Source organism: Hippopotamus amphibius, chromosome 12 (assembly GCF_030028045.1).
Source record: "Hippopotamus amphibius kiboko isolate mHipAmp2 chromosome 12, mHipAmp2.hap2, whole genome shotgun sequence".
Classification (NCBI taxonomy): domain Eukaryota; kingdom Metazoa; phylum Chordata; class Mammalia; order Artiodactyla; family Hippopotamidae; genus Hippopotamus; species Hippopotamus amphibius.
Genome location: NC_080197.1, coordinates 97,440,540 through 97,463,913, shown reverse-complemented (window position 1 = coordinate 97,463,913; position 23,374 = coordinate 97,440,540). Strand labels below are relative to the sequence as shown.

General features: G+C 34.6%; 1 protein-coding gene across 5 annotated transcripts in view; it reads right to left on the bottom strand.

The window, feature by feature from the left end:
• The window catches only part of CPNE8 (copine 8), a 267,432-nt gene that overhangs the window by 62,257 nt on the left and 181,801 nt on the right, over positions 1-23,374 (bottom strand). For all 5 annotated transcript variants that reach the window (XM_057700921.1, XM_057700922.1, XM_057700923.1 and 2 more), the window contains 3 exons: positions 17,828-17,903; positions 6,461-6,514; positions 5,379-5,440 (listed from right to left, as the gene is read on the bottom strand). In XM_057700921.1, coding sequence (XP_057556904.1) covers positions 5,379-5,440; positions 6,461-6,514; positions 17,828-17,903 — 192 coding nt within the window. The remainder of the gene's footprint in view (positions 1-5,378; positions 5,441-6,460; positions 6,515-17,827; positions 17,904-23,374) is intronic.

The window sequence follows — 23,374 nt, the reverse complement described above, 5'->3', positions numbered from 1 at the left end:
GCTACCCTAAATGAGTATTTAGATATCAGAACTGTATCTGATTTTAAATGAATCTGACATTGTCCTTATCAATGATGATTGGGATATACAATGTCATACATTAAGGATTACTGAGTAAACATCTTTGGTTGCCAATTATATCAGACTTTTAGTATTAAAATTATTTTTTAATACACAGAAATAAAATGACCACAGGCAAAAATGCACAGTGTTTGATTAAAAATAACACCAAGGCAATCATTTTTTTTCACTCTGCAGTAAGACCTCCTTTGTGGATATTATTGTATTTAGAAAATACAACGCTTTCCTACCTCAAGTAATCAATTGTATCTTATGCATCAGGGAAAGAATGATGGTGCTTAGCAAAAAATAAATAAATAAATAAATAAATAAATAAATAAATAAATAAAAGGAAAAAAAGAAAAAAGCTCTAAAAATTAAATTTTTATTTCACACAGTATTTCCAAAAAATTGGACCTTGGCTGATTGCGAATGCATCTGTCTCACCTGCTCACTGTGCACCTCAATCCATGAACCTGTCTACTGCAGCTACACACAGTGTGTTAGGAACTGAGACAATGAATGAAAAGTAACACACTAACAACATGGTTTCACAAACATTCCATCAAGTAAATATCTTCATCCACAATGATGAAAGTAACGGAAGCCTAGAATATCCAATACTAAGAATCAGACCTATAAAGAAGTTCCTTTGAAGTGGAAGATATTAAAGGACTGTGAAAACAATTTTGTTTAATATTTTACTGTGTTCATTCTAAACTATGCATGATTTCTTCTTGGATTCATGAGAAAACAATTTTTCATAATTTGCTATTCAATTATTTTTGTGAGATGAAACAAGAAGAGAGATTACATTTTAAAGTGCAGTTCAAGAATATCCTTCTAAGAGTTTAATCACCATCTGTTGCCCTACACGTCCCACACCAGTCACCTGTTTTGCCCTCTTTGTCTATTCTCACGCTCCCACATGCTGTCCAGTATAAGGAAAATAGTTTATACAATTAATGTACAGAATAAAATGAATACAGGAAAACCTAAACTAATGTTATTTTGGATAACCCACAGCTAGACAGAGTACCAATTTAATTGTTGTTACTCATGTTTATATGATGATTTTTCACCTTTTTTGAAAACTTCTAGTTTTACTTGTCATTTAAGATTCAGCATAAGCAAAACTCAACAACAGTTTCTACTAGACTAGAATATGGTAAGTTCTTGCATTAATGCCACTCAAATTAGCAATAATGATGCTCACCTATGTTAGCAATCCACAAATACCAACAACAAATGCTGATATCTTGGTATTTTAAGTTAAAAGTGAGTAGTTACTATAATTTTTCATAAAAACAAAACTGAATTCAACCCTTGGTTCCAGCACTTCTGAAATATCATCCTTATTCACAAATATGGTGGGACATCTCGTCAAAAGAACTAACCTTGATAACTCCACAAATCTGCAAACAGTTATGACCTCCAAAATACTACTTCGGATTGCTTCACTGATTGCAGCCCAGAGTGTTAGTTAATTTTATTGTTCTTCAAAAGGCAAGGCCAGATTAAATAGAGTCTCTTTAAATATGTGCAGAAGAGAAATGCTATCAAAGACCAAGATGTGAATATTGGGGAAGTTCAGCTGAAGTGTTTACTAAAGGATGTAGCTCCCAGCTACCTTTGGTCTTGTGTTCTCAGTTGAAAATACTCAGTCCCTTTTGGTGGGAATAGGGAAGACGGAGCAGAGGAAAAGCAAAAACAAAACGTTCTGAAACCTATGTTTCCAAAGATACAGCTGGTTAAATATGGGCTTTTACAAAGGACATCACATTGGCTAATAAACAGGTTTCAGATAAAAACTGACAATGATTTCTAAAGTTTATCTACTAGATTAACAAAGTTGAAAAAATAGTGATGCTATTCAATAAGGGTCAGTGTATGGTAAACTTGCATACACAGATGTTAGAAGTATATGTTATTATTATCACACTTTCATCAACATGAGAATTTAGAAATATCTGACAAATTGTAAAATACACATACCATTTAAAGCAACAATACTATTTCTAGGATGTGACCTTGTAGATATGCTTAATGAAGTGTACAAAAAGCTATGCACCAGAGTTTACACTGCAGCCTTGCTTGCAACAGGAAAATAAAATGGACACAACTGAAGTATGTATCAACAGAAGACTCTTAAACTAAATTATGTACATCCATATGATGTCAAAATATGGTAGATCTGTAAGTACTGACACAGAAACATATGTACACAATATACTTAATGAAGAAAATACACATTAGAATATTAGGCACAGTGTGATACCACTCATTAAAAACAATGATGTGTTTGGGAATAAATAAATTTCTAGCAGTGATTATCTCTAGAGAGTATGATTACAGGGGTTTCTGGTTTCATAATAAGTTATTTTCATTTTACATTTCTTTCTTTTTACCATTTCACATTTCATGTTTACAATGCGAAACACAAATATAGATATTTATGTTTAAAAATTGGGAGATATAATACTTCTTTTCCCCTAAACTGAAAATAAAACACTAATAAAATAAAAGTTTCTGCGGTTTCTGAAAAAAATTACTCTGAAGAGTACTAAACATTACTGAATTGTTTAACAGTTTACAGAATTTTTTAGTTGCAAGAGACTAGAAATTCTGACTGATGTTATTCACAAGTCAATAGCCATTACTGAAACTATAATAATTAATTGTGAATTATAATTAATTCTAATTTTGAAATGAATGTAGCTCATTATATTCTATTTTGCTATTATTCACAAAGTTTGTGTAATTATGTGTCTGCTCTTAATATAATTTTCCATCATTGCAGTGCATTTATCTACTTGGAGGTAGAGATTTCTTAATAGCAAGGGAAGAAAGCTTACAATGTCTTTTTTTTTTTTTTTGCCACACCACGTGGCATGTGGGATCTTAGACCCCCAACCAGGAATTGAACTTGTAACCTCTGCAGTGGAAGCATAGAGTCTTAAGCGTTGGACCACCAGGGAAGTCCCTTACAATGTCTAAAAAAAATTCAATAGGAAATCTGTTAAGAAAAATAAAATAAATTTGCTAAAATATTTGGAATAGATGTAGCTACATTTCCACATTGGCTTCATGTTCTCCATTTCAAATTGCTACAGTTTGTTATTTTCATACCAATAGAGATTTTTAAGAAAGAACATAAAACTATTTCTCATTTCTTATAATTAGAGTCCATCAAGAATTCTATAAAGTAACCATCTTAATAAATCCCCATAACTCACAGTTTAAGTCTTCACAAATATCTGATAGTAAAATTTTTAGATATTCTGCATGCCAAAGCATTACTTTCCCTTAGGCTATGTAAATTAAACTTCATTTTTGACTAGCAGCAATGATATAGAAAATATTAGTTATACAAAGACTGAAAGTTAATAGTACATCAAATAAACAAACTTCATTATTTTTTTAGAAAAAAGAGAAAATTACCAACAGGAATATTACTCATGAGAGAAAGAGGGAGAAGGAGAAAGGCGGTGAGCAGAAAGGGAAAGGGGCCAATGGAGAGATGAGTAATTAAGTAACTTGAGGCACTTAGCTGTCAGCAGATGTTAGCTATTATTACATGCAAATTACACTGTATAGTAAGTTGATAAGTAAGAGTAAGTTTTTTGTAGGAAAATAAAGAATAACTTTAGAGTTAAGGAAAATAAATATCATTAAGGTCATGAAAGAAACTAAGGTGACTCATGTAAACTATAGGAAATTGAAGTGATAAGGAGTGTCGTGATAAAGCTAGATCTCTGCACCATATTATTAATATAAATCAGAATTTAAATTTTGTGCCCAGTCGCTTATAACAAGTTCTTAAGAACAAAGACACATAAAGACACAATACAATTATATTGTTTCTTGATTCAGATTCCATTATCAAAAGAGACAATACCTGTATAATAAATATTAGAAATAGTGATGAATAATAGGTAAAAGTGTAATTGTAGTAAATTGAAAAGATATATACATTTATGATACACATCTTCATATAAAATGAATTATATGCATATACTTTTCATGTCCTTTTTATATAATATGATTATATAAAAATTAATATAAGCCCAGTGAGATTAATTATGTAGTAAATTTCAAAGTCTTTTTCTCCACGCCCCATTTGTAAATAAAAAATGGGTTCTTATAAAAGTCTTGGGAAGCCAGGATTGGAACAAAGTGCACCTCACAGGTTGGGGCTCCATTTAAACACTGACTTCTATCAGAAAAAGGTCACTAGCATTTCTTCCAGCACAGGCAATGCTATCCAAGTAGAAGTGCGTAAGCCAAAAACAAAAAACAAAAACCCTTGGAGGCGGTTAAGCAGCATAAGAATGGCAGTCGTCAATGCTGTTATTGCTTAGGTATTGTAGAAACCCATTTGCTCTAATTAGCCCTAAGAATCCTCAAAAGGAGAATGTGAACAACCAATAAAAGTGATTTATTGGTAACAGTTCTGAAAATGTCTTTTACGGATAGATTCACAGCAAAATATTACTAGATTTGTACTGCTGACAATACATATTGGGTATTTCTTTGACACACACACGCCACACACACACAAACACACCACCAACTCCACATGCTCACAAAGCTAAGCAAAAGACAAAACAAAAACTGAAAGGAAATTTTAATATTTTAAAACTTCAAATCATCACTTCAACATGCAAATTATAGCCAGATCTATCAAGCACTTTTTTTTAAGTTTATAAAGAGCATGCTAAGAGATGTCCATCTTTTTAATCAACTATTATCTACAGCTACCAAGGAGTTTATTTATACAGGAATCTATTTTTTATGACAGTTTCAATTTTCTATTTTCCCATCTTCTAAAGACAAAAATATGCACAGACATTGGAATACTAAGGAGAGTTGGCAAACATTTTTTCCTACTTAGTACATTTTCCTTTAACTTTATTGAAACAATCACCCTGTAGCTTCTGAGTCTATGTATCCAGGTAGAAGTTCTCAAGATGTCCATATCTAGCAAAGATTCCCCATTTGGGCAAGTAAAGCTTTTGTTTGTTTTGTTTTCTTAAGAAAGAGCAAAAGGGGGTAAGCTCTCTGTTTTGGGGGAAATTGTCTTTGTTCCTTTGCAAACCCTCATTTTCTCATCCCTTCTTTGGCCTGACAAAACTCTAGCAATAAGTCAGTATTGGCAAAAAAAACAAAAGACAAACAAACAAAAACCTGCTTAATCATATTTAGGAAGAGGTTTAAGTAAGTGATGTTTCTGACTGATTCACTGAAGTTTCTAAATACATTCAAACTTGCCTCTCACCATTGCTTAAGCAATGAAACAATTTCAGAGAATGACTTACCCTCCTTTAATATAGTCAAGGAATGAAACTTCTGTTTCTACCAAGAAAGACAGTAACGTGACCTGAAAAAAGAAAAGAAAAACAAGGCAAAATTACCTGCTAGTACTAGTTACAACCCCAAATGGACTTTTCCCCTAACTGTTAGAGAGAAAATCATGTTTCCTAGCATTTTGAAAATCAGTAAAGATATTATTCTTTATTAAAATTTGCTAGGATGGATTGTTCTTACATTTAAAATTATCAGAAGAAAAGGGGCCAAAAAATTAAGTGACTCGTTTCTATGACCAGTTTACTTACTTTGAAAAGCAACATGCAAATTATCTACAAGGACACTGTGTTACCTCCCATCTTACATATAAAGGAAAGACAAAAGGGAGTTGGAAAGTGGTTAAAATTAAAACATCAAAATCTGTGAGCTAAACCATACAAAAAGAAACGTGTGTTTTTGTCAGGGTCCTGTAACGAGGCCATCTAATATTTTAAATGTCTTGCTTTACAAAAATCTTTTAAAAGAAAACTTGGAGGGAACTTAGATTTGCTTCTCCCAAGGACAGTTAATCTTAGGACAAAATTTTCAGTATTTTTTTTTTAATTACAATAGGATGATTTTGATTTTTCACAATTTTAACATACTTTCCTCTTCGCACCCTCTGTATGGATTTAGTCTAGCATTTCCAGAGTTGTAAATTTTAATGCGCTATAAACAAATACTTTCACATCTCATAAAACAAGACTTAAAGTGTAGCTTATAAAGAGTATAGTATTTCTTATTACAAATTACACTTTTTTAGGTGTACTCGATTTTCTCTAGTGTGATTTCATTGAATGAAGAATTCATAATAAAACTTCATCTTCTCTCAGAGGCCATTCAACCCCTAGGACTACTTGCAGGAAGCTGTGTCGCTACCTTCTATAAGGTGTTCTCCATTACGACTATTTCCATGGCAAGTTAATTTTTTATTGTATACATTCATATTAAAACCCTAAGTGAAACAATTCAGTTTTTAGTTGGTTCTAAATGTTGTATATATTTTTTATTCATTTATTTGAATACTTAATGAATAACATAAAATTTGACTTACTGTTCCTGAATTAGTATATTTCTTCTTTTTTCCCTTCTTTTTGGGATTTATCACCTTAAAGAATAGATAAAACAATTACAATGTCAGGTTTTATACTGAAATATTTTAAAAGTGTGTAGTCCAACATGGTGACTTCACTTCTTATGTATTTATTCACTTACAAATGCCTGTAGTATGTCTCCTAGATAGTTTATCAGCTGAAACGTCTCTGCAAAAGTTACTTGTGATCATCTTCTTAAACAAAAATCTTTTTTTCAGTAATATTTTTCTCAATTACTCTATGCATTGAATACCCTACCTATATACATCTTCTTGATGTGAGAGAGATCTTTAATATTCAAGGTCCCAAATGACAGAGATTGCTTTGCAGAAAAACTATGGGTTTCTCTAGTAAATAAAATATATTCAAAAGACTTTCAATTTGATTAAATACAGTAACATGACAGATCACCCAAATACGTGAATATTTAGGGGCTCTACTTACTGCTTTATAATGGTAGTAATTTCCATCAGACACATAATAATGTGCAAAAGTTCGGAGTCCTTATTGGAGTCCTGCTGAGAGTCACACCAGTTCACAAATCTAGAAATAGGCTGACTGACTGGGGACCCAACTGTGTACCCTGAAAAGGCCCAGGACCACCCTACTGAACAAAGGTACTGGAGGCAGTCTTATCCCCCCAGAACCAGACATAATCCACACTCACCTGAGCCCCTAGTAACAAGCACACCAACTGCAGATTCCACTGTACACCTAGCAACAGCCTTAAAACTAGCTCCAAACCAGCACAACTGCAGTTTTGAAGGTAGTCCCATAAGCCTGGGGAACCACCAGCTGAAGGTTTTTACCTGCCAAAATGAGTTTGTAAAGCAGTAGGAGGCATTTATTTATTTACTCATTTATTTTCATTTTAGGATTGTTTTTAGTTTTCAGTTGGGTTTTAAATAATATTATCCATGGGCTTTTCATCATCCCACTTAATTTTGCCTGGCTGAGAATCATACCTCCTTCTCTTTGCCTCATCTTTTTATTGGTAGTTATAAAGACTCTTTACAAGAATATATGAGAAAAGTAATCTGTATGTTTTCATTTTTGTACATAGCCTTTAAAAGAATAAATGAAGAAAAAGATTTTAGCCATTATTGGAGTCAAAAACAACAATAACCCAAACATCTGATTAAATCCCAGCTCCCACAGATACTAATCGTGTTCCTTAGAGGCTCCTGCTGGCTTGGATTGCTTTTGATTTTAACATTTTGTTTTGTTTTATTTTATATATTTTTTCAATTTCGTCTCTTTTATTTTTTAAATTTATTTTTTATTGAAGTTTAGTTGATTTATAATGTTGTGCCAATCTCTGCTGTACAGCAAAGTGACTCAGTTTTCACATATATACATTCCTTTTTTTAAAATATTCTTTTCCATTATGGTTTATTCCAAGAGATTGGATATAGTTCCCTGTGCTATACAGTAGGACCTTGTTGTTTACTCTTAATGTAATAGCTTGCATTTATGAAAGCCAAATTCCCAGTCCATCCCTATCTCCCTTTCCCCCTTGGCAACCACAAGTCTGTTCTCTATGTCTGTGAGTCTGTTTCTGTTTTGTAGATAGGTTCATTTGTGCCATATTTTAGATTCCACATATGTGATATATATTATTTGTCTTTCTCTTTCTGACTTACTTCACTTAGTATGATAATCTCTAGTTGCATCCATGTTGCTGCAAATGGCATTTTGTTCTTTTTTATGAGTGGTATTATTGCATTGCATATATGTACTACATCTTCATTATTCATTCATGTGTCGATGGACATTTAGGTTGTTTCCATGTTTCAGCTATTGTGAATAGTGCTGCTATGAATATAGGGGTGCATGTATCTTTTGGAATTATGGTTTTGTCTGGGTATACATCCTGGAGAGGGATTGCTGGATCATATGGTAATTCTATTTTTAGTTTTCTGAGGAACCTCCATACTGTTTTCCATCATGGCTGCACCAACTTCCCTTTCCCTCCACACCCTCTCCAGCATGTTATTTGTAGACTTTTTAATAACAGCCATTCTGACTGGTATGAGGTGATACATAGTTGTAGTTTTGATTTGCATTTCTCTAATAATTAGTGATGCTGAGCATCCTTTTATGTGCCTGCTGGCCATCTGTATATCTTCTTTGGGGAAATGTCTATTAAGGGCTTCTGCCCATTTTTCATTTGGGTTTTTTTGTTTTTGTTGTTGAGTTGTATGAGCTGTTTTATATTTTGGAGATTAAGCCCTTGTCCATTGCATCATTTGCAAATATTTCTCCCCTTCCATAGGTTGTCTTTTTGTTTTTTCTTCTTCTTTTTTTTTATGGGGTTCCTCTGCTATGAAAAAGCTTGTAAATTTGATTAGGTCCCATTTATTTATTTTTGTTTTTATTTCTATGATTTATGTCAGAGAATGTTTTGCCTATGCTCTCTTCTAGGAGTTTTATGGTGTCTTGTCTTAAGCCATTTTGAGTTTATTTTTGTGCATGCTGTGAGAGTGAGTTCTAACTTCACTGATTTACGTGCAGCTGTCCAACTTTCTCAGCACCATTTGCTGAAGAGACTGTCTTTTTCCCATGTTGCCTCCTTTGTCGAAGATTAATTGACCATAGATGTGTAGATTTATTTCTGGTCTCTCTATTCTGTTCCATTGATCCATATGTCTGTTTTTGTACCAATACCACGGTTTTAATTCCTGCAGCTTTGTAGTATTGTCTGAAGTCTGGGGGAGTTATACCTCCTGCTTTGTTTTTGCTCTTCAGGATTGCTTTGGCAATTCTGGGTCATTTACAGTTCCATATAAATTTTTGAATTATTTGTTCTAGTTCTGTGAAAAATGTCATGGGCAATTTGATAGGGAATTACATTAAATCTGTAGACTGCTTTGGGTAGTATTGCCCTTTTAACAATATTAATTCTTCCAATCCAAAAGCATGGGATATTTTTCCATTTCTTTGAATCCTCTTTAATTTCCCTTATTTTAGTTTTATAGTTCTCAGCATATAAGTCTTTCACCTCCTTGGTTAGATTTATTGCTAGGTATTTTATTTTTTTTTTTGGGTGCAATTTTGAAAGGTATTTTTTTTTTACATTCCATTTTTGATATTTCATTGTTAGTATAAATAAATGAAACTGATTTCTGAATGTTAATCTTGCATCCTGCTGCTTTGCTGAATTCATTTATTAAACTAATAGTTTTTGCGTGGAGTCCTTAGGGTTTTCTACGTATAGTATCATGTCATCTGCATATAGTGACAGTTTTACCTCTTCCTTTCCAATTTGGATACCTTTTATTTCTTTTTCTTATTTGATTCCTGTGGCTAGGACTTCCAATTCTAAGTTTGAAGTGGTGAGAGTGGGCATCCTAGACTTGTTTCAGATTTTAGTGGGAAGGCTTTTTAACTTTTCACCATTGAGAATTATATTGGCTGTGGGTCTGTCATAAATGGGCTTTATTTGTTGAGATATGTTCCCTCTATTCCCAGCTTGGTTCCCTCTATTATCATGAATGGATGTTGAATTTTGTCAAATGCTTTTTCTGTATCTATTGAGATAATCATGTGGCTTTTGACTTCTCTTTGTTAATGTGGTGTTTTGCACTGATTGATTTGTGTATGTTGACTCATCCTTGTGAGCTTGGAATGAATCCCACTTGGTCAGGTGTATGATCTTTTTTTGTGTTGTTGGATTCACTTTGCCAATATTTTGTTGATAATTTTTACATCTAAATTCATCAAATATATTGGCCTATAATTTTCTTTATTGGTGGTATTTTTGTTTGGTTTTGGTACAGGGTGATGTTGGCTTCATAGATGTCTTTGGGAGTGTTCCCTCTTGTTCAGTCTTTTGGAAGAGTTTGAGAAGAATTGGTATAAGTTTTTCTTTGTATATTTGGTAGAATTCCCCTGTAAAGCCATCTGCTCCTTTCGTTTGTAAGGAGTTTTTTTTTTTTTTTTCCTATATTACAATTTTATTTCACTCTAGAGTTCACTCTGTACAATTACCTATTTCTTCTTGATTCAATTTTGGTGGGTTATATGTTTCTAGAAAGTTGTCCGTTTCTTCTAGGTTGTCAAATTTGTTAGCATATAATTGTTCATAGTTTTATGCTATGTTCATTGCTTTATGGTTTTTTGTATTTCTGTGGTATCAGTTGAGATTTCTCCTTTTTCATTTCCTATTTTGTTATTTTGGTTCTCTCTCTTTTCTTTTTCGTGAGCCTGACCAGAGGTTTGCTAATTTTGTTTACCCTTTCAAAGAACCAGCTCTTTGTTTTATTGATTTTTTTCTATTGTTTTTTAAATCTCTATTTTATTTATTTCCTCCCTGATCTTTATTATGTCCTTACTTTAGATTCTGTTTGTTCTCTTTTTTTTTCTAATTCTTTTAGGTGGTGGGTTAGACTGTTTATTTGAGATTTTTCTTGTTTCTTAAGGAAGGCCTATATTGCTATGAACTTCCCTCTAAGAACTCCTTTTCCTGCATCCCATAGATTTTGTATGGCTCTGTTTTCACTGACATTTGTCTCAAGGTATTTTTAAATTTCCTTATTGACCCATTGGTTTTTTAGTAGCATGTTGTTTAATCTCCATGTAATTGTTTTTTCCTCATTTATTTTCTTGTAGTTGATTTCTAGTTTGATGCTGTCATTGTCAGAGAAGATGCCTGAAATAACTTCTATACACTTAAATTTGTTGAGGTTAGTTTTGTGCCCTAGTATGTGGCCAATCCGAGAGAATGTTAGATATGCACTTGAAAAGAGTGTGTATTCTGTTTTGTTGTTGTTGTTGTTGTTGTTTGGATGTAATGTCCTAAAAATATCAATTAAGTCTAACCATTCTATCATTTAGGATCTCTGTTGTCTTACTGATTTTCTGTCTAGAAGATCTGTGCATTGATGTGAGTGGAGTGTAAAAATCTTCTACTATTATTGTATTCCCATCAATTTCTCCCTTAATGTCTGTTAGTATTTGTTTTACATATTTGGGTGCTTCTATATTAGGTGCATATATGTTGATGAGTATAAAATCCTTGCCTGTATTGCTCCTTTTTCATTATGTAGTGCCCTTTTTTAAAATAATTAATTAATTAATTACTTTATTTATTGGCTGTGTTGGGTCTTCGTTGTTGCACATGGGCTTTCTCTAGTTGCGGCGAGCGGGGGCTACTCTTTGTTGCGGTGTGCAGGCTTCTCATTGCTGTGGCCTCTCTTGTTGTGCAGCATGGGCTCTAGGCACATGGGCTTCAGTAGTTGTGGCACATGGGTTCAACAGCTGTGGCTCATGGGCTCTAAAGCACAGGCTCAATAGTTGTGGCAAATGGGCTTAGTTGCTCCATGGCATGTGGCTTGTTCCTGGGGCAGGGCTTGAACCCGTGTCCTTGCATTGGCAGGGGGATTCTTAACCACTGCGCCACCTAGGAAGTCCTATAGTGTCCTTCTTAATCTTTTTTATGGCTTTGCTTTAAAGTCTATTTTATCTGATATGAATATTGCAACTCCCACTTTCTTTTTACTTCTGTTTGCATGAAATATCTTTTTCCCTCCCCTCACTTTCAATCTATGTGTGTCCTTTGCCCTAAGGTGGGTCTCTTGTAGGCAGCATATTGTAAACTCTTGTTTTTAATCCAGGCTGCCACTCTATGTCTTTTGATTGGAGCATTCTATCCATTGATATTTAAAGTAATTATTGATACATATGTGTTTATTGCCATATTAAACCCTGTTTCCTGGTTGATTCTTTGTTTCTTCTTTTCCTTTCTTTTTCTTTTTTCTTTTTGTGGTTTTATGAATTCCTTTTATTTTATGCTTGTGTTCTCTTCTTTTTGTTTTTTGTAAATCTACTGTATGTTTTTGATTTGTGGTTGCCCTGTTTTTCAAGTATGGTAACCCCCTCCTATATCTGCTTGCTTTAGACTGATAGTCACATAGGTACAAACACATTCTAAGAAAAAAAAAAGAAGAATCTGCATTTTCTTATTCTCCTTCCCCACATTTTATGATACTGATGTCCTTTTTTACATCTTCATGTTTTTCCTTTGGCTGTACCTTGTGTTTATCATTGCTTTCACAAATAGGTTTTTTTTTTTTTCTCTCTTTTTGATCTGTGTACTGACTAATTTAAGTGATTTACTTTCAAATTATGATTTCCTCCTTCTTATATCTTATTGCTTCTTTTCTATTTAGAGAAGCTTCTTCCATATTTCTTTTAGGATAGGTTTAGTATTGCTGTATGTTTTTAGTTTTTACTTGTCTGAGAAATTATTTCTTGACCTATTCTAAATGATAATCTTGCTGGGTACCGTATTCTAGGTTGCAGATTTTTCCCTTTCAAGGCTTTGACAACATTTTGCCACTCCTTTCTGGCCTGCAGTGTTTCTGTAGAGAAATCAGCTGATAGCCGTATGGGGTTTCCCTTGTAAAGAACTCTTTGTTTTTCTCTTGCTGCCTTTAGAATCCTCTCCTTAACTTTTGCCATTTTTATTACAGTAAGTCTTGGTGTAGGTCTGTTTGGATTCATCCTGTTTAGAACCCTCTGTTTCCTGTATCTGGATATCTGTTTCCTTCTTTAGGTTTGGGAAGTTTTCAGCCATAATTTCTTCAGATATGTTTTCAATCTCCTTTTCTCTTTCTTCTCCTTCTGGAATCCTATTATGCCTAGATTGGCACACTTTATATTATCCCATAGGTCTCTTATGTTGCTTTCATTTTTTTTTTTCAATTTGGCTTTCTATCTGCTGTTCTGATTGGGTAATTTCCATTATTCTATCTTCTAGATCACTTATTCTTTCTTATGCACTGTTCATTCTGCTGCTCACTGCCTTTAGCTCAGCTTTCATCTTGGCAAATGAATGTTCTAATTTTTCTTGGCTTCTCCTTATAGTTTATAGTCCTTTCTACAGTAATCTGAATTTCTGTTCATAGCCTTTCTTAACTCCTTCAGCATTTTCATTACCTCCTTTTTGAACTCAGTGTCTATTAGACTGAAGAGGTCTGTTTCATTATTTGTTCCTTCAGGTGAATTCTCTTGGTCTTTTCACTGGGAGTGTTTCCTCTGGTGCTTCATTTTGCTTATATTTCTCTTTTTCTGTGAGTTTAGGGGAAACAATTTTCTACTGTAGTCTTGAAGGGCTATTTATGTGTGGGAGCCTCCCTGCATAGCTTATGTGGGTTTAATATTTTTTTGGCGTGAGGGTTGTTTTTGGTTTGAATGCTTGCCATCTCTTTCCTCAGAGCATGCTGGTTATTTTCCCCTTGATAAGGGGTGTGCAGGTGTGTGGCTCACGTAGGCTCCCAGGAAGGCAGGGCAGTGGGTGGCTCTGTGTTGTGGGACCCTCAGTAGCTGTGGTGGGTCACGCACCCTCCCAGGGAGTCCAGGGCAGCAGCTGGTCTTCTATGGCAGGAGCCTCCATGGTGGTGGCAGGCTGCGCATGCTCCCAGGAAGGTAGGAGCACTGGTTGCTTCCCCATCACAGGACCCTCAGTAGCAGTCTGTGCTTACTTCTGGAGGCCGAGATGGCAGCGGCAGCTTGTACCTACCCCCAGAACTCGTGCAGGTGGTGCCCTGCCTCCTGAGAGCACGTGTGGAGAAGGCAGCTTGTATGGCGGGCCCACCCCTCTCCTTGCATGCCCCCCAACAATAGTACCATCCCTCTCTGGTGGGCCCAGGCCTCCTCTTGCACCACACTCTACCCTCCTCAGGCTGTCTCCACACAGCCAACCCCAGTCCTCTTCCCCGGTCTGACCTCTGAAGCCCAAGCCTCAGCACCCAGCCCCCACCTGCCCCAGCAATGAGCATCTCAGGCTGGGGAGTGCTGGGCAGCACTGACCATCTGTGCAGGTCTCTTTGCGTTTTGCCCTCTGTGAACTGGTTGCTGTGCTCTCCTCCAAGGCCCTGAAGCTCCTCCTCCGTCCCCGCTGATCTTGCTGCCAGCAAGGGACTTGCCAGTGCATGGAAAATTTTCCCCTTTCACAGCTCCCTCCCAGGGGCACAGGTCCGGTCCTGATTCCTTTTCCCCTCTTTTTTTCTTTTTTCTTTTGCCCTACCCAGGGATTTTCTTGCCTTTTTGGAAATCTGAGGTCTTCTGCCAGTATTCAGTAGATGTTCTGTGAGAATTGTTCCACACGTAGATGTATTTTTGATATATTTGTGGAAGAAGGTGAGCTCCACATCCTACTCCTCCACCATCTTGATTCAGTCTCAAGTAGGAGGCTTTTAAAAGCTCAGGCATATTTCTGGGGATCTAGAAGGCCATGTGCTTGTGCAGGACTGTTTGCATGGCCAGGGAAGACCTTGAGGAAGCCCTAATCCTTTGTCTCTGGGTGATTTTTGAGTCTCTCTTTAAATATCAAGTGAAAGCCAAGGCAGAATTTTGTAACTGGAGCATATAAGAAGTGCAACAACATACATGAATTTCTGTCAAAGTGTTGACCACTGGCTAACCAGGCACAGACTGCAGTGACCCACACAGCAAAGAAAATAGACTTTATAGAATTACTCCAGGAAAGTCACTAAACAAACAAACAGCAACAACAACAAAAGCAGAAAGGCAGGACATCTGATCTCCAGTGTTACTACATTATATTTTTTAAAATTTCCAGCATTCAACAACAACCAAAAATACAAGACATGCATAGAAACAAGAAAGTATGGCCCATGTATAAGAAAAAAGCAATCAATAGAAACTGCTCGTGGGAACTTGTAGATATGAGATTTATTTAATAAATTCTTTAAATCAGCTACTATAAATATGTTTAAAAAACTGAGGAAGCTATATATAAAGAAGTAAAGCTTGAAACAATGTCTCACCAAGTAGAAAAATCACAAGTAGATAAAAATTATAAAAAAGAGCCAAATAGAAATTCTCAACATAACACAGTAACAAATGAAAAATTCGCTAGAGGGGCTTAAAAAAACATTTGAGCTGGCAGAAGAGGTAATGAGTGATCTTGAAGATGGGTCAATTAAGATTTTCTAGTTTAAGAAACAAAAAGAAAAAATACGAAAAGAGCCTAAGATACCTGTGGGATACGATCAAGCATAATAACATATATATACTGGGAGTACCAAAAGGAGAAGGGAGAGAGAAAGGGGCAGAAAGAATATTTGAAGGAATAATGGTTGAAAATTTCCATGTTTGCCTCAACAAAACTGAATCCCTTACATGTGTGCAGAAAATGACGTTTCCAATGTACTGGACCAAAAGCTAGCTGTCCATTGAAATTCTAAAACTACTTATACATAACACACAACGTTCTTCCAGATTTTCTTCAGACTGGTCTCTTCTATTGATGATATGAAAAAAAAGAATACATCTTTATTTGAAGTTATGGCACAAATATTCATGCAGGGTATTTAGTAAGGGATAATTGTTACTAAGCTTCTTTGTCATCTCATCAGATGTGACACCAATCTCATTAAGCAAGCTTTGTTGGCTAAGAGAGATCCAAAGAGAAGAAGACATTTTAGAGCTAAGGAAACTCAAAATAATTGATCTCGGGAGTGTTATGTGACTGTCAGTAAATGAGTTCTAAGTACAAGGAGGACTAGTATGTATGTGGTGTTCCTCCTCAGCCTTGAGGGTATGGAGAAAAAAACAGGCATCCAAATAAGTACAACCTGTCTTATGTTGCTTCCGCTGTCTATTTAGAGCCTTAATATTCTGTCCCTGAAAGACCCAGATAGAAAAATTGATCCATTATTCCAACTTTGTCTTTGCCTGGTATGCTTTCTTGGGATAAGTTTGCTGTACCCCCCCCTAGATATCTCATAGTCCCCTAGAGCTATATAGCACCTATCAAGATAATCTAAGTATATTTTATGTGTTTGTCTCTCCCATTAGACAGTGAAATTTTCATTCATTTCTGCATCCTTGAGGCCTAATATAGAGTGTGGAATATAGAAGTCATGTTATAAATATTTTATTTATAAACTAATAAATGAATGAATGTGTGGAATACATCTGCTGTAGCCTAATAAGAAAGTGATAGGAGAAGGAGATTCCTCTGCTTTTAACTTAAAGGAGGTCAATTTTAGCGTCAAATAGTATCAATCCGTAAGGAGTTATCATTATTGACTAATTAATGAGATATTCTCCTTTGCTATTAATATATATTAAATTTAAAAAGTCACAGAGGGGACTTCTCTGGCAGTCCAGTGGTTAAGACTTCGCCTTCCAATGCGAGGGGTGTGGGTTTGATCTCCGGTCAGGGAGTTAAGATCCTACACACCTCCAGGCCAGAAAACCAAAACAAAACAGAAGCAATATTGTAACACATTCAATAAAGACTTTAAAAGTGGTCCACATAAAAAAATCTCTAACAGAAAATCACAGAGAATGTACAGATAACAAAGCTCTAGGATTAACAGTGCTAGAATACACATTATGCTCAACACTTATCTGGTAGTTAAATGGCAAGATAGGTTTAAGGCAGAAATAACTAGTGTGTTTGCCTTAATAACTTGAATTTCTTTAATGACTAATCATACTTTCTCATTTCCTTCAGCCTTCATCTAAACAGCAGTTAAGATGCTCAAACACACTAAGCAAAAAAACAACTTGTTATATAACACCATGCTGACACAACTAAAATGCATATTTTTCTCTTCTGATTAAAAAAGGACTGAGGAATAGATAAAGAAGATGTAGTACATATATACAATGGAATATTACTCAGCTGTAAAAAGGAATGAAATTGGGACATTTGTAGAGACATGGATGGACCTAGAGACTGTCATACAGAGTGAAGTAAGTCAGAAAGAGAAAAACAAATATTGTATATTAACACATATATGTGGAACATAGAAAAATGGTACAGATCAACTGGTTTGCAAGGCAGAAAGAGAGACACAGATGTAGAGAACAAGCATATGGACACCAAGTGGCGAAAGTGGTGGGGGGGATTGGGATTGCCATATATACATTACTAATAAGAAAAAAAATATCAAATTGTACACTTTAAATATATGCAGTTTATTGTATGTCAATTATACCTCAATAAAAGGTTTTTTAGAAAAAGGATTGAGGAGGAGGCTGGTAGGAAGGCAAAACATAAAGGCTGAAGCTCAAGGAAAAATAAACTTGCAACCATATTGATTGTTTTTAAAATAAGAAAATGTTTCATGTGCAAGAATTTTTAAATAACTCAAAGCAGATTCAAAAGACCATGTGACTTGAAGAGAAATACTATTATTTAATCTCAAAAACCAATCTTCTCAATAAGTTTAAAGATTGTTAGACATATTGGTAACCTTTGGCAATTATCTTTTGTAAAAATCTATACTTTAAAAGCATCAATTTACTTATTCCAGAGAAAAATAATAATAAAATAAAATTCATCTTACCTCATATACATTGAACTGTGATTGCCCTCTAGAAAGTTCCCTATAGCTTGTTGTAAATTCTCCAATGAAATCATGACTAAAATTAAGGGGAAAAAAATATATATATAATATTAGCTTTCATACATTTGTTAATCATATTTTAAGGCTTTTAAAAACATATAGTTTAATCATGAAAAATGCTTGATATTGTTATGAACATAACTTAAAAATGTGATAATTTAAAACACACTGATACATAATTTCATTGTTCTTTAATTGTTATGTATACCCAAAATTACATTTTGTTAGTATTCAAAAAATATTTAATTTATCCCACCAATGTTGATATTTTAAATAGGTACGTTAGGTTTAATGACTCATATCTCAAAAGCACTTCATTGTCTATGTCTCCAAGTGATTAACTATTAATTAGGATGAAAGTTTAAGACACTCAAAGATTTATTATTATCCAAACCAATAATCAAAAATATACAATATGTTCAAACTTTCCTATGACCAAGATGTAAAAGAACACTATTTTTAAAAGGGTATCCCATGTTAACATGGAGAATAGTCACCAAGCCTTAGAATAATAATACCAAACTGCTAATACCAAACATGGTTATTCTGAACTTCTTCACCTTAAAGCAATCATCACTGCCTTCTCAGAAAGCAGAAGTTCTACAGGTGCCTTCTCAATTTAGATGTGGAAGGGTAAGGATTGAGAAAGCATATGTTAGTTCTCGCTATAAAACTGTTACCAATGTGATTACTGAGGCTGATGTATGCAACTGTAAAGCAGATGTTATGCATTCAGCAGTTTAGAAGGGACTTGTATTCTACGACTGCACTAATTTAATATCACTCTAGGTTGAACACACTGCTGAGAAATAAACATAAAATGCTGGTATCTGGTGCAATGGTGAAGTTATCAGAGGAAGAAGATAAAGATTGTAGGAGCTGAAGCAGTATAACAAACACAAAGGGAGTGTTGCTGCTGTGATTTGTATCACAGAATTTAAGCCTGGCCAATTTGCTTGCAAATGTGAGGCATTTAATACCATAAAAATGGATATTTCCCCCAAACTCCAGGCAGACTTATGCTTAACTGTGAGCCACTAAAATCCATAAACCTTCCATAGATCTGATGACCAGTAACAAGCAATAAGCAAATTGTGGCTAGCCAACCAAACTACTCATTTCTAAAGTTGGAATTGCAAAGAAAAAACTAGCTGCCATTAATTTAAGTAGCATTTTTGCAAAAAAAAAGTTTGTTTTTTTTTTTTAAATTAAGATACAACTCATTTAGATATCCAGCCTCCCAGTTCTCTCTTATCTTAAAGATCTTGTACATTTATGCCCTATACAGGGCATTCTTCTTTACCCCAGTATCACCTTAACGTCTTCTAGATTTAACTTTCAAAAGCAGATCTACATGCATGAAAATGGAAAATGAAAGAGCCTTGAAGACTGTAATCAAATATACTTGTATTTGAGAATCCAAACCCCCAGTATTCACTCTTCCAATTTAGACAGGGAAAATTACAAAACAGTACTTTTGTGCTATATATTTCTTATAAATAAAATACTTCTCTTTGACTTTTAGAAATTGAAGCTTATAACCATATCTTTCACAGAAATCTTAAAAACTCTGAGTTATGGAGATTTTGCTTAGACTCTATCCTCTTCTGTTGCTATGTGTGTTTTAGATATCTTAGGTAATAGTCACCGAGAAAAGGTTCAATTCTATTAAAGCACTACAAACACACTTTGATATCGATAAGTGTGGACAAGCGTTGTATAACCAGAGCTTACCACACTAGTGGTGGGAACCTAATACTGAAGCCTTAGAAAATGCCTGGACCATTTAAGCCCTCACGGTAGTTTTCTGAAAGTGTAAATCCTACCTATTTGGTTAATTGTTTAAATTCAATGTTTAGCTCTTGTTTTTAACACTAAATTCCTACCACTCAATACTAATGAAGAACTTCATTGAGAGAGGCAATATTTATTGGTTTCCATTACTCAATTGAGATTAATTATGCAATTACTCAATTACATGTCAAGAACATGTAATACATCCATCTGGATAAACCTGTCCAACAGAGTGGCAAATCTGGACCTAAGTGCAATGCTCAGGTTTCCTAAGCTGTACATTGACGTGTCCATGTTGAAGTCATGGTAGAACTTTCTAAGAAGCAGTTTTTGGAAATTTCGTTCTGCTTTGTTCTTGTTAAACTTGTTACTCTACAGAGTTGAGTGACTAACAACAGAGTACAATTCTCTTTGGTCTCAGTGCTAGAATCTGTGCTGCTCATCTGTGTTTCCTATCCTGAAAAGACCCTGTTTATCATGAAATGGAGATTTTTCCCTCTGAATTTGGTTGTTAAAAGAGCTTACTTAAGCCAAATTTGTGGCCCATCTCTAGCAGGATGTTTACACAATGTGCTATCCTCTGCAAACTTTTTGGACATCTTACTCTTATTTCCCCTTGGTTTCAATTTCCTCACCCAGTTTAGTTCATTCTGTCTTATTATAAGCTTCCTTGGATCCTTTTCAGAATAAGACAGAACATAAATAAATGAAAGAATGAATAAAATGCTTGTTCTCTTCTGAATCTTGTTCAGGATGATTATTTTGAATAAAACACTTAATTTGCATGTCATACAAATGCAATACCGTCCTTGTGTGTAGAGGATAAAATGCATTGAGTCACAAATTACATGCTCCAAGACAACACTTCCGTGAGATAAAGAAAACATGTTTCAGATCCAGAGAAACGAATGATCAAGAAGTGAGGATTTGTCATAATCACAAGGCAGAAAATGGCAATAGCAATGAAATAGCCAAGCCTAGACATAAAGCGCTTTGTCTCAAGAATATGTCTGAAGAATCTGAGTGGATAAGTGAACAATTCTTAGGTCAATTTTGTTATAGATCTCTTGAAATGCATGGGAAGTTTTAGCTTCTTTTGTAAACTGCTGTTCTTCAAATACTATATATTAAGTCATAGATAAGTACTTTAAGAAAGTATTGAAGGTTGTTTTCACTGATTTATTCTTTTTTTCACATTTTTATTGGAGAATAATTGCTTTACAATGCTGTGTTAGTTTCTGCTGTACAAAAAGGGAATCAGTTATATGTATTCATATATCCCCATATCCCCTCCCTCTTGCGCCTCCCTCCCACCCTCCATATGCCACCCTTTCTAGGTCATCATAAAGCACTAAGCTGATCTCCCTGTGCTATGCAGCAGCTTCCCACTAGCTATCTATTTTACACTTGCTAGCGTATATATGTCAGTGCTACTCTCTCACTTCATCCCAGCTTCCCCTTCTCCCCCTCCCTGTGTCCTCAAGTCCATTCTCTATATCTGTGTCTCTATTCCTGCCCTGCCACTAGGCTCATCAATATCATTTTCCTAGATTCCATATAAATGTGTTAGCATATGGAATTTTTCTCTTTCTCACTTACTTCACTCTGTATGACAGACTCTAGGTCCATCCACCTCACTACAAATAACTCGTTTCATTCCTTTTAATGGCTGAGTAATATTCCATTGCATATATGTGCCACATTTTCCTTATCCATTCATCTGTTGATGGGCATTTAGGTTGCTCCATGACCTGGCTATTGTAAATAGTGCTGCAGTGAACATTGTGGTACATGTTTCTTTTTGGATTATGGTTTTCTCCAGGTATACATCCAGCAATGGGATTGCTGGGTCATTTTTTGTTTATTTTTAGTTTTTTAAGGACCTCCAGTTCTCTTTTTAGTTTTTTAAGGACTTTCATATTGTTCTCCATAGTGGCTGCATCAATTTATATTCCCGCCAACAGTACAGGAGGGTTCCCTTTTCTCCACACCCTCTCCAGCGTTTATTGTTTCTAGATTTTTTGATGATGGTCATTCTGACTGGTGTGAGGTGATACCTCACTGTGGTTTTGATTTGCATTTCTCTAATGGTTAGTGATGTTGAGCATCTTTTCATGTGTTTGTTGATAATCTGTATGTCTTCCTTGGAGAAACGTCTATTTAGGTCTTTCACTCATTTTTAGATTGGGTTGTTGTTTCTTTTGATAATTACAAATATTTGTATATTTTGGAGATTAATCCTTTGTCAGTTACTTCGTTTGCAAATATTTTCTTGCAATCTGAGGGTTGCCTTTTCATCTTGTCTATGGTTTCCTTTGCTGTGCAAGAGCTTTTAAGTTTCATTAGCTCCCATTTAATTTTTTTTTTTATTTCCATTACTTTGGGAGGTGGGTCAGAAAGGATCGTGCTGTGGTTTATGTCATAGAGTGTTCTGCTTATGTTTTCCTCTAAGAGTTTTATTATTCTTATAATTATCTTTTACCCTATCATCAAGTATTACTAGATTCTACTAAAATTAAAAGAAAAGTAATTTAATATTTTTATTTGTTCACAATTGTCAATACTTAATATTGAAACAATTCTCAGTATACAGAAAAATATGATGAAAAGTACTTTCATAATAAATTACAAGCAGCAAATTTCCTTAAGATTCAATAATACTGCTTTGTTATTTCTTGTTAGTTTAATTGTAACTAAAATAATTATTCTATTTTATAAGTCTCAAGTTCTCTGACTGCATTTACAAAATAAAGTTTACTCCAGGGTGGTTGATCTGATTTGTGTCCATTTATATCTCTAATTTTTTTTCAAAATTTTTTTATAATTGATATATGTTATTTAAAATCTGAGGAAATAAGCCAACATTGAGAGCAAATGATTAATATTATGGGTGGTAACTTGGCTCTAAAATGCCTTGAGTAACATAATTGAAGTTTTGAATAAAATCTGAATATTGTACTCATTTCTATGCTCTATTAATAGTGGAAAATTGCAATTATATATATTCATATTTACATCTGAAACCTGTAGGACAGTCCCTATCTAACAAAGTATCCATCTTCCCCTACTTTTGGCATCTTCTTTCACTTATCTTTTACTCTACTGTTTAGCTATTACCTCCTCTAAGAAATCTTTCCTGCTTTATGCTCTTCCCCCTTTGCTTAAAAAAAAAATTCTATCATCACCCTTCTTATATTGTATAACACCTGTTGTTTATATATATCTCCTCTTAGCTTTTATAACATACTCAAAGGTAAGAAAGATGATAATTTCATCTCAATATTCTCAGCATCTACTTCAGTGCCTGGTAACCAATGGGCATTATTGAATGTTGCAAATATATTTAATATCACAGTAATGTTGTAATCTGACCTTGCCAGTAATATTAACAGTTTTGCCTCAAATGAATTATATTTAGTCCAAAAGAATGGCACAAGTGCCAAATATATTAGTCATTGCAACTCTATTTCTTTGAAACAACTTTGAGGGTAATGCTGACAACTGTTATTTTCCCATAGAAATGCACCCACATAATCACACCAAAGACAGAAAAAAGAGACAGAAAATATTGCCTTTTCTTGACATTTCCAATGATTTTCCTGAAGGTCACCCTGCTTTGAGCACAATAGATGATGCTTATTTTCTGTCCAGTCATTAAACCAATTTTGCACTTATGAACAAATTGCAAATACA